Genomic DNA, 14,231 nt, shown 5'->3' on the forward strand with positions numbered 1-14,231 from the left:
AGACCTCCCCCCCACCCCGTCACCTCAGCTCTGTCAGTGCCCCTCAGTCCCGACCCGCAGCCCCAACCCTCCTCTGCCACTCTCTGGGCCCCCACCAAGCAGACTCAGCCGGTGCTGCTGGACTGTTAACCATCGCTCGCTGGCTCGTTTCACCCTAGGCTGAGACCCTGCCAAACTCATTCCGTTTGTGGCCAAGGCCAGCTTCATAGCCCAGCGTTCCAGAGGCCAAATGCTCCTTTTCCATTCGGCCGGCTGGGAAACGTCGTTAACAGCACCCCACGAAATGGCAACATTTGGGAAAGGTTTGGCTTGATCCCGGTGATGTCATCCCAGTGGGGGATCGGGCCCCATTCTCCCCCAAGGGAGCTCTCAGCTGGGGACTGACCCAGTGGAGGTTGGGGAGCCTCGTGCTGTCAGCAGGGGGGACTGCGGGGACAGGCTATGAGGGAGGAGAGCTGGTCGGGCGAGAGCTTGGGAGCAGAAGGGGATTTTTGTGGCTCATGGTTTCCACCAGGACTAGCCATTTTGGGGGGGGGGTCACCTGGGAAGGGGGTTCCCCCAGACACACCTGGGAGTCAAAAACTTAGTTAAAAAAAGGAAAGTTTAGCAAAAATCCTATTGGATGAAAGTGGCTGCGCTGTCCCGAGACACATCCAGGCCCCTGGGGCCCAGTCTGGGTCTGCCCCGAGGACAGCTTTGCACTTGCCGGGGGGGCTGGACTCCCGAACCCCACGTTACGGTGCATACTAGGAGTCTGCCCCCGCTCCCGCTTGTGTGAGAGCAATAATTCCCACTGGCTTCTGAGGGGCAGGATCAAACCCCAAATAATCCAGTCGCTGCCTTTTTCTTAAACCCTTGTTTCAAAAGCGCTTTGCCCTGCTGCAGCTGGGCCCAGACCAGCTAAACACCCCCCTCTCCGAGAGAGACCTGGGCACATGCACCCCAGACACCAATTCCCTCTGTCCCTCCAAACGCCACTCCAGGGACCCCGCCTTGCCCGGGGCGGGGACTTGTGGGCTTTGTGGTTTGTTCTGAGTTGTCTCCGGGAACCTCAGTGGGAAAGGCTCGTGAATTTCCTGAGCGCATTGTGTGCGAGGAAGTGAGCAGCAGCCGGGCTGAGGTCAGACGGGGATTTTGCTTCCCGAGCCGAGGCTCCTACAGTTGCCTCCGGTTCGGAGCGGCATCAGGACGCCGAGCTGCGCGCGTCAGGTGAGTCTCTGGTTTCCTCTGGGCTTTGAGGGCAGGTGGGGCTGTTTGTTGCTCGTGCGGTTGGGGTGAAGCAGCCCTGACATTCGCTGCCTTTCACGCCCTCCTCTGCGCCCGGGAGAGGGGTGGGTAACTCACCCTCCTGGCATCAGAGCCGCTGTCAACCCTCGAGCGCAGTGGTGGAGTTGCCAGGGGGCGGTGACCAGTGAGAGATCCCCCTCACCCCCCTGCTGAATGTCTAGGTAAGAATCTAGGTTACCAGCTGTTTGGATCTGGCACTGACCGAAAACTGCTGCGATCTCATGGCTGCGGGCTGGGTCCTCAGCTCAGTGCCAGGCAGGACAAAATTCCCCCAGCCACTTGCCCTCCTAACTGGGGTAGGAATCTCACAGTCTAGTGGCCAGGGCATGGGACGGGGTCTTGGGAAGATCTAGGTTCAATTCCTAGCTCCACTACAGACCCCTTCTGTGTCCCTTCACTTACCCGGTGCTCGGGCCCCTGGTCTGTAACCCTACCTGCTCAAATCCCTGATGGAGGGGGAGATATGTGGGTTCACCACGGGGGTAAGTGCCTTGGCAGAGCCTGGGCTGGGCGGCAGGGCTGTCCAGGAGCAAAGGGGCTGCGGAGGCTGAACAAGAAAACAGAACAGCTGGCCCGGGAGCTGCTGTCCACACGGGACCTGCCTAGCAGCAAGACAGGATTGTCCCCCAGAGCCCCTAGCTCTGAATTCACCCCGCCAAATCACAGAGCTCTGGGGCCACGGGGGAACATTAATGCTAAGCCCTAGCTCTTATCTAGCACGTCCCAGCAGTAGATCTCAAAGCTCAGTGGTCACTGTCATCACCCCTAGTGTACAGATGGGGAAACTGAGGCACAGAGCGGGGATGTGACTTGCCCAAGATCAGGGTCAGAGCTAGGAATGGAACTCAGGTCTCCCCGGGCCAGTGCTCTAACCAGTAGGTCAGGCTGCCTCCAAGCGTGGTTTCGCCATGAGAAGACGGTGTCAGCCAAAAAAATCCCCTTTTCTGTCCCTGCCTCGCTGGGCTGCCGGTAAAACAATCCAACCACACTGTGGCTGCCCTGGTGTGTCCTGAGCCTGGCCCCTAGCAGAGAGCGGCAGGGTTTTCATACGTCTGCCAAACAGCATCATTCACCGCAGGGGCACCTCCCGGCCACAGAGCCCCAACCACTCACCCAGCCTGGGAAACCCCAGCTGAGACACCTGCCCTGCACGCATGACTCTACCCCCAGCTTGGTTTCTACCCCGGGTAGTTTCCTCCCAGCGCAACCTGTCTCTCTTCTTTCCCAGGAGACGCTGCAGGGCCCTCGGGTGGGGGAATGCCCAGCTGGGCCGAGGGGCTTGCTGCAGGACACACCTGCTTCACCCTGGGGGAGGCCTGTTGGGGACCCACTCTGCCAGCAAAGCAGCTGTCACTGAGCATGGGGCTCGCACAAATTCCTGTGGAGGCGCTGGGGCCCGACTCCAATGGGAGAAACAGCAGGCTCTCCTGTTTATTGCGCTCAGTGTCGCATGTCTGATTACCTGCCCCGTGGGCAGGTGGCGTATGTGTGCATTTGGTGCAAGGAGCTCCTGGCCCTCAGAGACCGCGTCCGGGCTTTGGAGGCCAGGGGGGCGGAACTGGAGGAGCTAAAGGAGGCAGAGAGGTATGTTGATGAGGCTTTCCGGGACACTAGATTTGTCCCACTTCCGGTCGGACAGCCCCAGCGCTGTTAAAGAGGATGAAAGGCTCAGGGAAGGGGAGCGGTCAACGGGAGCAGAGGGAAACCTTCCCATAGTTGGGACCCTCCCCTTCCAGATGATGTTGGGGTCTCCTTTCGCACTGAGGTTACCTCTCTGGGGGAGGGAACTCCAGTCATTAGGAAAAGGCAGGTGTCAGTAATGGGAGATTCAATCATTAGAAACATAGATAGCTGGGTTTGCGATGACCGGGAGAACCGTATGGTGACTTGCCTGCCTGGTGCGAAGGTTGCGGATCTCTCGAGGCATCTAGACAGACTTATGTGTAGTGCTGGGGAGGAGCCGGTGGCCGTGGTACATGTAGGTACCAATGACATAGGGAAGGGTAGGAGAGACGTCCTGGAGGCCAAATTTAGGCTGCTAGGAAAGAGACTGAAATCCAGGACATCTATGGTGGCATTCTCAGAAATTCTCCCAGTTCCACGCGCAGGGCCAGGTAGGCAGGCAGAGCTTCAGAGTCTCAATGCGTGGATAAGCCGATGGTGTAGAGAGGAGGGGTTTAGATTTATTAGGAACTGGGGAAACTTTTGGGATGGGGGGAGCCTATACAGGAAGGATGGGCTCCACCTAAACCAAAGGGGATCCAGACTGCTGGCACTTAACATTAAAAAGGTTTCAGAGCAGTTTTTAAACTAAGAGATGGAGGAAAGCCAATTGCTGGATCGGACAGAGACTTCTCTTAGAGGAGAGTCTATTGATAGATTCTCTAGGTTTTGGTCAGGAGGATGGAAGAGGATAAAGTATGGGCCAGATCAGATGAGAAACATTCACATAAAAAAAAAGAATCTGACACATCAGAAAAGGGCAGACAAATAAACAATGACAAGTTTTTAAAGTGCCTGTACACAAATGCTCGAAGTCTAAATAATAAGATGGGTGAACTAGAGTGCCTCGTGTTAAAGGAGGATATTGGCATCACAGAAACCTGGTGGAGTGAGGACAATCAATGGGACACAATCATTCCGGGGTACAAAATATATCAGAAGGACAGAACAGGTTGTGCGGGGGGTGGGGCGGGGGGAGAGTGGCACTATATGTGAAAGAAAATGTAGAATCAAATGAAGTAAAAATCTTAAATGAATCCACATGTTCCATAGAATCTCTATGGATAGTAATGTCATGCTCTAATAAGAATATAACAGTGGGCTCTATTATCGACCACCTGACCAGGACAGTGATCGTGACAATGAAATGCTAAGGGAAATTAGAGAGGCTATCAAAATAAAGAACTCAATAATAGTGGGGGATTTCAATTATCCCCATATCGACTGGGTATATGTGACCTCAGACAAAATGCAGAGACAAAATTTCTCGACACTTTAAATGACTGCTTCTTGGAGCAGCTGGTACAGGAACCCACAAGGGGAGAGGCATGGGAGAGTGGAGCGCAGGATCTGGTCCAAGAGGTAACTAGAACAGGACCGCTTGGAAATAGTGACCATAATATAACAACATTTCACATCCCTGTGGTGGGAAGAACACCTCAACAGCCCAACACTGTGGCATTTAATTTTGGAACTATGCAAAAATGAGGGGGTTAGTTAAACAGAAATGAAAAGGGACAGTGACTAAAGTGAAATCCCTGCAAGCTGCATGGACACTTTTCAAAGACACCATAATAAAGGCCCAACTTAAATGTATACCCCAAATTAAAAAACACAGTAAAAGAACTAAAAAAGAGCCACCGTGGCTTAACAACCACGTAAAAGAAGCCGTGAGAGAGAAAAAGGCATCTTTTAAAAAGTGGAAGTCAAATCCTAGTGAGGTAAATAGAAAGGAGCATAAACACTGCCAAATTAAGTGTAAAAATGTAATAAGAAAAGCCAAAAAGGAGTTTGAAGAACAGCTAGCCAAAAACTCAAAAGGTAATAACAAAATGTTTTTTAAGTGCATCAGAAGTAGGAAGCCTGCTAAACAACCAGTGGGGCCCCTGGATGACGAGATACAAAAGGAGCACTTAAAGACGACAAAGTCATTGCGGAGAAACTAAATGAATTCCTTGCTTCAGTCTTCACGGCTGAGGATGTTAGGGAGATTCCCAAACCTGAGCCGTCCTTTGTAGGTGACAAATCTGAGGAACTGTCACAGATTGAAGTGTCACTAGAGGAGGCTTTGGAATTAATTGATAAACTTAACAGTAACAAGTCACCAGGACCAGATGGCATTCACCCAAGAGTTCTGAAAGAATTCAAATGTGAAATTGCGGAACTATTAACTATGATTTGTCACCTGTCCTTTAAATCAGCTTCTGTACCCAATGACTGGAAGATAGCTCATGTAATGCCAATATTTAAAAAGGGCTCTAGAGGTGATCCCGGCAATTACAGACCGGTAAGTCTAACGTCAGTACCGGGCAAATTAGTTGAAATAATAGTAAAGAATAAAATTGTCAGACACATAGAAGAACATAAATTGTAGGGCAAAAGTCAACATGGTTTCTGTAAAGGGAAATCGTGTCTTACTAATCTATTAGAGTTCTTTGAAGGGATCAACAAACACGTTTACAAAGGGGATCCAGTGGACATAGTGTACTTAGATTTCCAGAAAGCCTTTGACAAGGTCCCTCACCAAAGGCTCTTACATAAATTAAGTTGTCATGGGATAAGAGGAAAGATCCTTTCATGGATTGAGAACTGATTAAAAGACAGGGAACAAAGGGTAGGAATAAATGGTAAATTTTCAGAATGGAGAGGGGTAACTAGTGGTGTTCCCAAGGTTCAGTCCTAGGACCAATCCTATTCAACTTATTCATAAATGATCTGGAGAAAGGGGTAAACAGTGAGGTGGCAAAGTTTGCAGACGATACTAAACTGCTCAAAATAGTTAAGACCAAAGCAGACTGTGAAAAACTTCAAAAAGATCTCACAAAATGAAGTGATTGGGCAACAAAATGGCAAATGAAATTTAATGTGGATAAATGTAAAGTAATGCACATTGGAAAAAATAACCCTAACTATACATACAATATGATGGGGGCTAATTTAGCTACAACCTCTAATCAGGAAAGAGATCTTGGAGTCATTGTGGATAGTTCTCTGAAGACGTCCACGCAGTGTGCAGCGGCAGTCAAAAAAGCTAACAGAATGTTAGGAATAATTAAAAAAGGGATAGAGATAAGATGGAGAATATCTTATTGCCCTTAAATATAAATCCATGGTACACCCACATCTTGAATACTGCGTACAGATGTGGTCTCCTCATCTCAAAAAAGATATACTGGCACTAGAAAAGGTTCAGAGAAATGATTAGGGGGTTGGAACAGGTCCCATATGAGGAGAGATTAAAGAGGCTAGGACTTTTCAGCTTGGAAAAGAGGAGACTAAGGGGGGATATGATAGAGGTATATAAAATCATGATTGGTGTGGAGAAAGTAAATAAGGAAACATTATTTACTTGTTCACATAATATAAGAACTAGGTGCCACCAAATGAAATTAATGGGCAGCAGGTTTAAAACAAATAAAAGGAAGTTCTTCACACAGCGCACAGTCAACTTGTGGAACTCCTTGCCTGAGGAGGTTGTGAAGGCTAGGACTATAACAGGGTTTAAAAGAGAACTGGATAAATTCATGGAGGTTAAGTCCATTAATGGCTATTAGCCAGGATGGGTAAGGAATGGTGTCCCTAGCCTCTGTTTGTCAGAGGGTGGGGATGGATGGCAGGAGAGAGATCACTTGATCATTACCTGTTAGGTTCACTCCCTCTGGGGCACTGGTCACTGTCGGTAGACAGGATACTGGCCTGGATGGACCTTTGGTCTGACCCAGTATGGCCATTCTTATCTTCTTATGGAAGCTGGGTGGGGTGGCCCTGGGGATGGATTCCCTCCCCTGGAGCACAAGCGCCAGCACGTACCATTTGCTCTTCCAGGCGCCAGGCGCAGGATTCGAGATGGGGCCTCGGCCCCAGCATCAGATCTGCTGCGCTTGGCTGGCAGGGTGCTTTTCCTCACCGCAGGATTGTTGTTTAGCCGTACGCCGGTAGCAAGCAGAAGGCCCAACCCAGAGAGAGACCCAGTGAGAGAGAGGGGCCCTGCCCCAAGGAGTTCACAGCCTAAATAGACAAAGGGGGAGGGGAAACTGAGGAACGGAAGGGGGAAGGGACTTGCCCAGTTGCTGGGCATAGAATCTGGGTCCCAGGCCCTTTCTTCTAACCACTGGACGATGCTGCCTGAACCCCCTTCATAAATGACATCAATCTCTTGCCCCAATCCCCCAGGGTCGAGCACCTCTCGGGAAGGCGTTGTCTGTTCCCAGCCACACTCACTTTCAAACCCTGATCTTGCTCCGCTCCTGACGGCTTTTTCTCCAGGCGCCCGTGCTGCCGACCGGCGCCCGCTGGGAAATGAAGTGGATGGTGATCGTCGCCTTGGTCCTGCCGGCCTGGTCCTCCCCCTGCAGCAGCACGGCTGGGCGCAATGGAGAGGAGGGTACGAGGAGGAAGGGCTGTTTCCCAGTGGCCCCTAGCCCCTTGGCGGTGGGGTTTGCTCCGTGGCGCCAGGAGACGCCGAGCAGATGGTCCCTTGCACTCCGATGCGCCATCTCGCCCAGTAGCCTGACTCGGACCCCAGCCAATGACGCATGCAGCAGAGGGTGGTACTTAGGGTGACCAGACAGCAAGTGTGGAAAATCGGGACAGGGGGTGGGGGGTAATAGGAGCCCATATAAGAAAAAGACCCAAAAATCGGGCCTGTCCCTATAAAATCAGGAGATCTGGTCACCCTAGTGGGTGGGGGGATTTCTCCTGACCCCGGCTGGTGATCGGCTTGTGCCTGATGCTGGCGGGTGGGGAGCCTCTGCAGGTTAATCCTAGCAAGGGGATAACATCCCGCGTGGAGCTGATGCTGGGCACGTTAGGTTAACAATGAGCAGGGCGGGGAGGAGGGAAGGCTGCCTCCTTTGGGGGGGGTCACATTGCTTTGCAAGCTGGTGAGTCGTGGCTCCATGTAGCCAGGATTGCCCCGGGCAGAACCACCTGCCTTGGGAACTTCCCCGTGCTGGGAATGTCCCACTCCTGGGCCAGTCATTTCCTATGAGGTCAGTGGCAGAGTCAAGGAGAGAACCCAGGAGTCCTGGCTCCCTAGTTTGGTGTCCTGGCCCCCGGGTCACGGTTTTCAAAAGCTGCTGAGGGAGTTTGGCCAGTTAACCTAGCGGCGAAAAGCAGGACAAGACCCGGCGGCTGGGAGCAGAAGCCAGCCACGTTCTAATGAGAACTAGGACCCCAGCTGTAACAGGGAGCGGGATTAACTAACGGGACGCGCTCCGGAGGGAAGTGGTGGATTCTGCATCTCTAGATGCCTTCAGATCAACTCTGGTGGCCTGTCTGGAAGAGACGCTTTGTCCAAACAAATACCGGGCTCACACTGGGGGTAACTGGGTTAAATTCTCCGGCCTGTGATACCCAGCAGATCAGACCAGATGATCTCCTGCTCCCTTCTGAATTCCCCTAAATGGTAATGGGATTTGAGCACCTCACTAACCCCCGCCCTAAAGCAGCACCCACTGCCTGCCCGAGCGCCGGGTACCATGCCGGGCACCCTGTGACAGCTCCCCGTTGCGTTGTAGGCCTCTGCCACGTCCAGCATGGTGCGCTCGGCACCGACCTGCTTCTACGCTGCGACTCTGCCGGCGGGAGGGTGGAATGGAGAGTGAATGGCACCAAGGTGGCCGCCTCCGAGGCCGCAGCGGGAGGAGACAAGGACCAGCTCTTGCTGCAGAACGTCAGCCCGGCCCAGGAGGGGGAATACAGCTGCCACCACCCCGGCACTGGGAAGACCCTGCGCAGGATTCGGCTGCGGGTGGGCTGTGAGTGCGTTGTTCCTTTCTGTGTGGGTGGGGGGGGGGGGTTCTCTCATTCTGCCCCTGCACCCACAGCTGCTGTGTCACAGGCTGTCAGGAGTGGGGGATCGAACCTGGGACCTCAGGCTCTCAATGCAGATGCCTCTGCTGCCTGAGCTAAAAGAGCCGCTTCTGTTAGCGAAGGCTGGGGCAGGCTGCTCAGTGGGGTCCCCCCAGGGACAGAGCGCCAGGCTGAGTGGGGTGGGTGACGTGTGCTGCTCCAGGGTTGCGCTGCCCTGGATGTAGTCCGGCTTCCCCTGCAATGTCTGGGTGACTGTCCATCCCTCCCCTCCTGCAGCGCCCCCCGAGAAGCCTGCCGTTGACTGCTGGGCTGTCAGTTACCCCCAGACCGTCAACTGTACTTGGAAGCTGGCGTCTGAACCGCGCCTGGAGACGTATTTCATCACCACGTACAGGTAAAATCCTCCAGGGGCCAGCTGGGGACAAGGGGGAGAGGGAGGGAGAAAGGACCTGACCTCTAGGTGGTCCCCAAGTTTAGTCCCCAGGTGCAATCAGCCGACTCTTGGGGCATCACTCATCTGCTGGGTGAGAGGCGAGCTCAGCCTCCCAGCTCGCCCTGGTAAGCCGTGGTAGCCCAAAGCCCACGGGGTATGTGACCCTCTATGAGCACCAGGAGCCCATTGGACAGAGAGCTGCGTCCTTCCCTACCGCAGGCACGGCATGGGGGCCAAGGAGAACGAGTGTGTCCAGCCAGGGGCCGGGGCCAGCAGCTGCTCCATCAGCGACATCCAGATGTTTTCCATCACCCCCTACGTGCTGAACGTGACGGCCGTGAACCCGCTGGGCGCGACGATGAACCTCTTCCCCTTCATCGTGGAGCAGATCAGTAAGAGTTCACAGCCCCTCGGGATAGGCCGCCATGGGGATGGGAGGGCAGGGATCCCCGGGGGCTGGGGGGCAGGGGCTCCAGGGCATAAGGGTACGTGGCACCATGCTTAGAGCAGGGCACTGGAGGTCAGGACTCCTGGGTTCTATTCTCAGAGCTACCAGTGATTTGCTGCACGACCTTGAGCACGTCACTTAACCTCTCTCGGTTAGAGCAGCGGGAGTGGGAGTCAGGACTCCTGGGTTCTATGCCACCTCCACGGTGGTGCTTTCCCTGCACTTGGTGACCCAGGTAATGGGGCTGGGGAGGCGGGTTACCTAGTGGAGTGTGGGGCACCGGAGAAGATTGACCATCGCGTTTCAGATACCAGCGGGACTGGCTGGATTGGGGATGGAGACTGGGAATCTCAAAGGAGACCTGCGGGACAGACCCATCCCCCCTTGGGCTCCGTGGGGTATCCCAGCCAAAACGGGCCGGGTCCTTGCTGGGTCACACAGCTCACCTGGGATGGAAAGTCCCCCGTTGGGATCTCATGGGCCCCAGCAGGACCCCTGGTGGATATCAAAGAGCACAGCCCTGGGACACTCATCGTGCTGGGCTCCCCAGCTGGTGCTGCGGGGCAAAGCAACAAGACTGCACCCGCCGCTGGTGCGGAAGGACTCGGGCTGCCAGATGGACATGGACTTGGGGTGATTGTTCTGTGTGTTTTGTTAGTCCGGCCAGATCCCCCGGAAGACCTGAGGGTCTCCCCCATCCCTGGGGAGAGCAAGAAGCTGCTCCTGGAGTGGCAGCCGCCCAGTTCCTGGCCCTTCCCGCAGTACTTCCCACTCAAGTACCTCATCCGCTACACGAGGGAGGGAGCCAACAGCAACCGAACGGTGAGTGCCCACGACGCCCCGGCGCTCTCGGCTCCAGCAGCAGTTCACGGGTTGCTGTTGGTTCGCTTTGCTTCACGGACGGCGTTGAGGGCAGCCGGTGCACTCAACGCACTGGAGAAGGCCCCGTTTGCCCTCCCAGGCCCGATGGTCCAGGCGGGACCCGTCTGGGTCAAGGCCGTTATCTGCTTTGGCATAGAAATGGCGCCAATCACATCCTGCCCGCTGCCCACACCAGGACTGCAGGGTCTGAGCGAGGGCAGAGAGTCGCTGCTTTGCTTTTCTGAGCATGCTGAAGAGCCGCAGAGCTGATTAATGGGGAGGTGGGGGGATCCCCATCCCCTCAATTCTCTATCCCTTGGCTCTGTTCCTCCTGGGGGCAGATTCTTACATGTTCTTCTGAAGCAGCAAGCGCTGCCCACTGTCTGAGGCGGGAGGCTGGGCTAGATGGGCCCCGGATCTGATCCACTCAGGGAATTCCTCTGGTGCTCTAAGTATCCAGGAGCTGCTCCTCCTCCTCCGTCTTTCTGCGCAGCGTCTCGTACAGCGCTGAGCACGGTGCCGCCTCTTCTGTACCTTAGCTTTGCCCAAGATCACGGGGCGAGTCCAAGGCAGAGCCTGGTATAGAAGCTCTGTTTCCTGCCTCCCAGTCTGCTAGGCAACCTCCCCTTGCGTGTGGCCCTGCAGGGTTCCCGAGGGGCATGTTCCCGGCCTAACCCCACCTCTGCCGCATGTGTTGCCCCCCCAGATCGGGCCGTACGAGCTGACCTCCTTCATCCTGACTGGGATCCGCCCCAGAGCCGTTTACCACGTGCAAGTGGCAGCCAAGGACTTCACGGACTACGGTGACTACAGCACCTGGAGCCCGCTGGTATCTGGCACTCCCTGGACGCAGCCGTGAGCAGGGTTGTCTGGTGCGGCCAGAAGCTCTCGCACCTGCCTCCCAGCGGGGTCAAGATTTGACTTGCTTTCGCCTTCACCTTCCACTCAGGTGGCTGTAATTCACCTGACAGAAAACCCAGGAGCTGGGTTGGGATGGGAGAGGGTCCCTATGCTGAGATTCTCCTTTCTGCTGCTGGGCTCTCAAAACCCCTCTGTCCTTCTCCTCGCCCCCAGCCCGCCACGGGTAACAGCGCCCACTTCTTGCCAACCTGGCTGCTGGGGCTTTGTTGTTGTTGCTGCCCAGTGTAACCCACTGCGGGATTCAACCTGCTGTGGGCCTCAGACACTGGGGACGAGTTTCCTTGGAGCAGAGGAAGTACGTGCCCCACTGGTAGGCGTGTGGGACGAGGCCCCCTCTGGGCCGGTTCACCGAGGACATGAGTCTGGTGCAGTCCCATCTCCGGAGCAGCGTTTGTGCTTTCGGCTCGGGAGGTCCCCAGGGTGGCTGTGTGTGTCAGTGAACCCTCCCAACTCAGACCATGGTTCCCAAGAGAGACGGGGCTACATTCCAGCCCAAATCCTGCTCTTTGGACAAAGCATGGTTCAGCTACTGAGTCAAAGCCAAGCTGGCAGCAGGAGGTGCCACTCCTTCCCCGGGCCCCTGCCTCAAGGCTGGCTGTGGCCAGTTCACTTCAAACGCCCCTTTTGTCCTCTTCCTGAGCCTGGTTTCCCACCCGGGCCGGCAGACCCTCTTCCCAGTGCCCAGTGTCTTCTGGTTTCCTGCCCCTTCTCTGGCCAGTTCCCTTCCTGTCATTCTCCCCCATGATGGATGCCCTCCTCTCCCTGTATCCCTGTCCTCGGTGCCAGACCCACCATCCTACTCCTAAAGAGGAGACAGCACGGGAGGCCCTGTGGACCAAATCATGGTGTTGTACCACCAGCTTCTCATCTCCCATCTGTCAGTGCCTTGGAACTGTGCAAGTATTTTCTGGCTTTGCAGCGAATTTATAATGAGCAGCAGCTGACCTTGTAACCGATTGACATGTGTGTGATGTCACAGGGATAGGAGTATCCCATGTCCACAGGCATAGCTTATATGTCTGGTTTTCCTATCAATAAGGCATCTTGTAATCAGGTTAAACATATTTAGAATAACCAAAATACTCAAATAAAATACGCATTTTTTAGCCAAAGAAGTCAGAATGCTCGGGCATTCTCTCCGAGAACGTGCTCTTCAATGCAGAATGTGTACTGTAGAGAAATCAAAAAGCGAATGGATAAAAGAAATAAATGGCATTTATATTAAGCGATGGTCTGGCTGATGTACCTCTCGACTTTGGGGATTTAGGTTTATCACATTTCTATTCATCATCTATTTTATTAGATTTTTGCCAAGAGACAGAGGCTGTTCAAACAAAGAAGAGAAAAAACATCTTACTTTTAAATAGCATCTTTCGTTGCAAAATGTCCACTCCTTAAAGTGTTTTACAATCTAAGCCCCTAACCCTGCAAAGACTTACACACCTACTTAGTAAGACACCAGTGGGGCTACTCGTGCGTATAAAGGTAAGTACACGAGTGTTCTGCAGCATCTCAGTTTATGGGCCTGATCCTGCCAACGCTTTTGCTACTGAGCATAGGATTGCTTAGTATCATGAATGATCCTATGAAGTACATTCCTCACATTAGACAGCGCTGTGCCTGGCAGGGAATGTCTGCAGGATCAGGCCTTAAAATACTCTACTTGAGGATTGCTGAATGCAGCCACCTCTGGGGTGGAGCCTGGTGGTTGTTTGACACAAGAGTATAGGATAGGGAGAAGTAAGAATACCATATCCATTTGAAACTACAGCGTAGTGTGAGGGCAGCGTTTTGGCCTGTTGCTCTAGTATATTTTATAAGGACTTTCTTATGTCCTAGTAAGATTAAAATTTTAAATCTAGATTGGACGTTTGCACTAACAGATGTCTGTCAGTTCAAACAGGAATTAATTCAGGGATGCCCTATGGCCTGTGTTATACGTAGGTTTGGCAGCATTCGGTTTTTATTTTGTTATGATTTGGATGGATAATATTACTGCTTATTTTTAAGCATTTTTTTCCAGTTTTTAATCTATTTACATTTTCACTGTTATGGGAAACAATAATTATTTAACGACAATAGACTTTGAGATTCAAAAAGTTAAAGCTTTATAACCATGAGAGCATAAATTGTCAACATCACGTGTAAATATACAAAGTAAATATCCTTACTATGGTTGCCAACTTTCTGATTGCAGAAAACCAAACACTCCTGCCCCACCCCCTGCCCCGCCCCTTCTCCGAGGCCCCACCCCTGCTCACTCCATCCCCCCTCCCTCCGTTGCTCGCTCCTCTCCACCCACACTCGTTTTCAGCAGGCTGGGCAGGGGTTTGGGGTGCAGGAGGGGGTGAGGGCTCCGGGGTGGAGCCAGAAATGAGGGGTTTGGAGTGTCGGAGAGGGCTCCGGGCTGGGGCAGGGGGATAGGGTGTGGGAGGGGGTACGGGCTTTGGGCTGGAGTGCGTGCTCTGGGGTGGGGCCAAAAATGAGGGGTTCAGAGTGCAGAGGGGGGGGCTCCTGGCTGGGGCGTGAGGGGCTCCGGCTGGGGGTGCGGGCTCTGGTGTGGGCCTGGGGCTGATAGGGTGACCAGATGTCCCGATTTTATACGGACAGTCCCGATTTTGGGGTCTTTTTCTTATATAGGCTCCTATTACCCCCCACCCCCTGTCCTGATTTTTCACACTTGCTGTCTGGTCAACCTAGGGGCTGAGGGGTTCAGTGTGCGGGAGGGAGTGCGGGCTCTGGGAG

At 53.7% G+C, this 14,231-nt stretch overlaps 1 protein-coding gene across 1 annotated transcript; it reads left to right on the forward strand.

Moving 5' to 3' along the window:
• Nucleotides 1–2,737: 2,737 nt before the first annotated feature.
• Nucleotides 2,738–11,424, forward strand: EBI3 (Epstein-Barr virus induced 3). Its single transcript, XM_065422334.1, has 7 exons — nt 2,738–2,917; nt 7,276–7,393; nt 8,529–8,768; nt 9,100–9,217; nt 9,476–9,648; nt 10,363–10,526; nt 11,272–11,424. Exons 1-7 carry the CDS (start codon nt 2,738–2,740, stop codon nt 11,422–11,424), a joined length of 1,146 nt encoding a protein of 381 aa, XP_065278406.1.
• The last annotated feature ends 2,807 nt before the right edge of the window (nt 11,425–14,231 follow it).

This window comes from Emys orbicularis, chromosome 24, assembly GCF_028017835.1.
Source record: "Emys orbicularis isolate rEmyOrb1 chromosome 24, rEmyOrb1.hap1, whole genome shotgun sequence".
In the NCBI taxonomy this organism is placed as follows: domain Eukaryota; kingdom Metazoa; phylum Chordata; order Testudines; family Emydidae; genus Emys; species Emys orbicularis.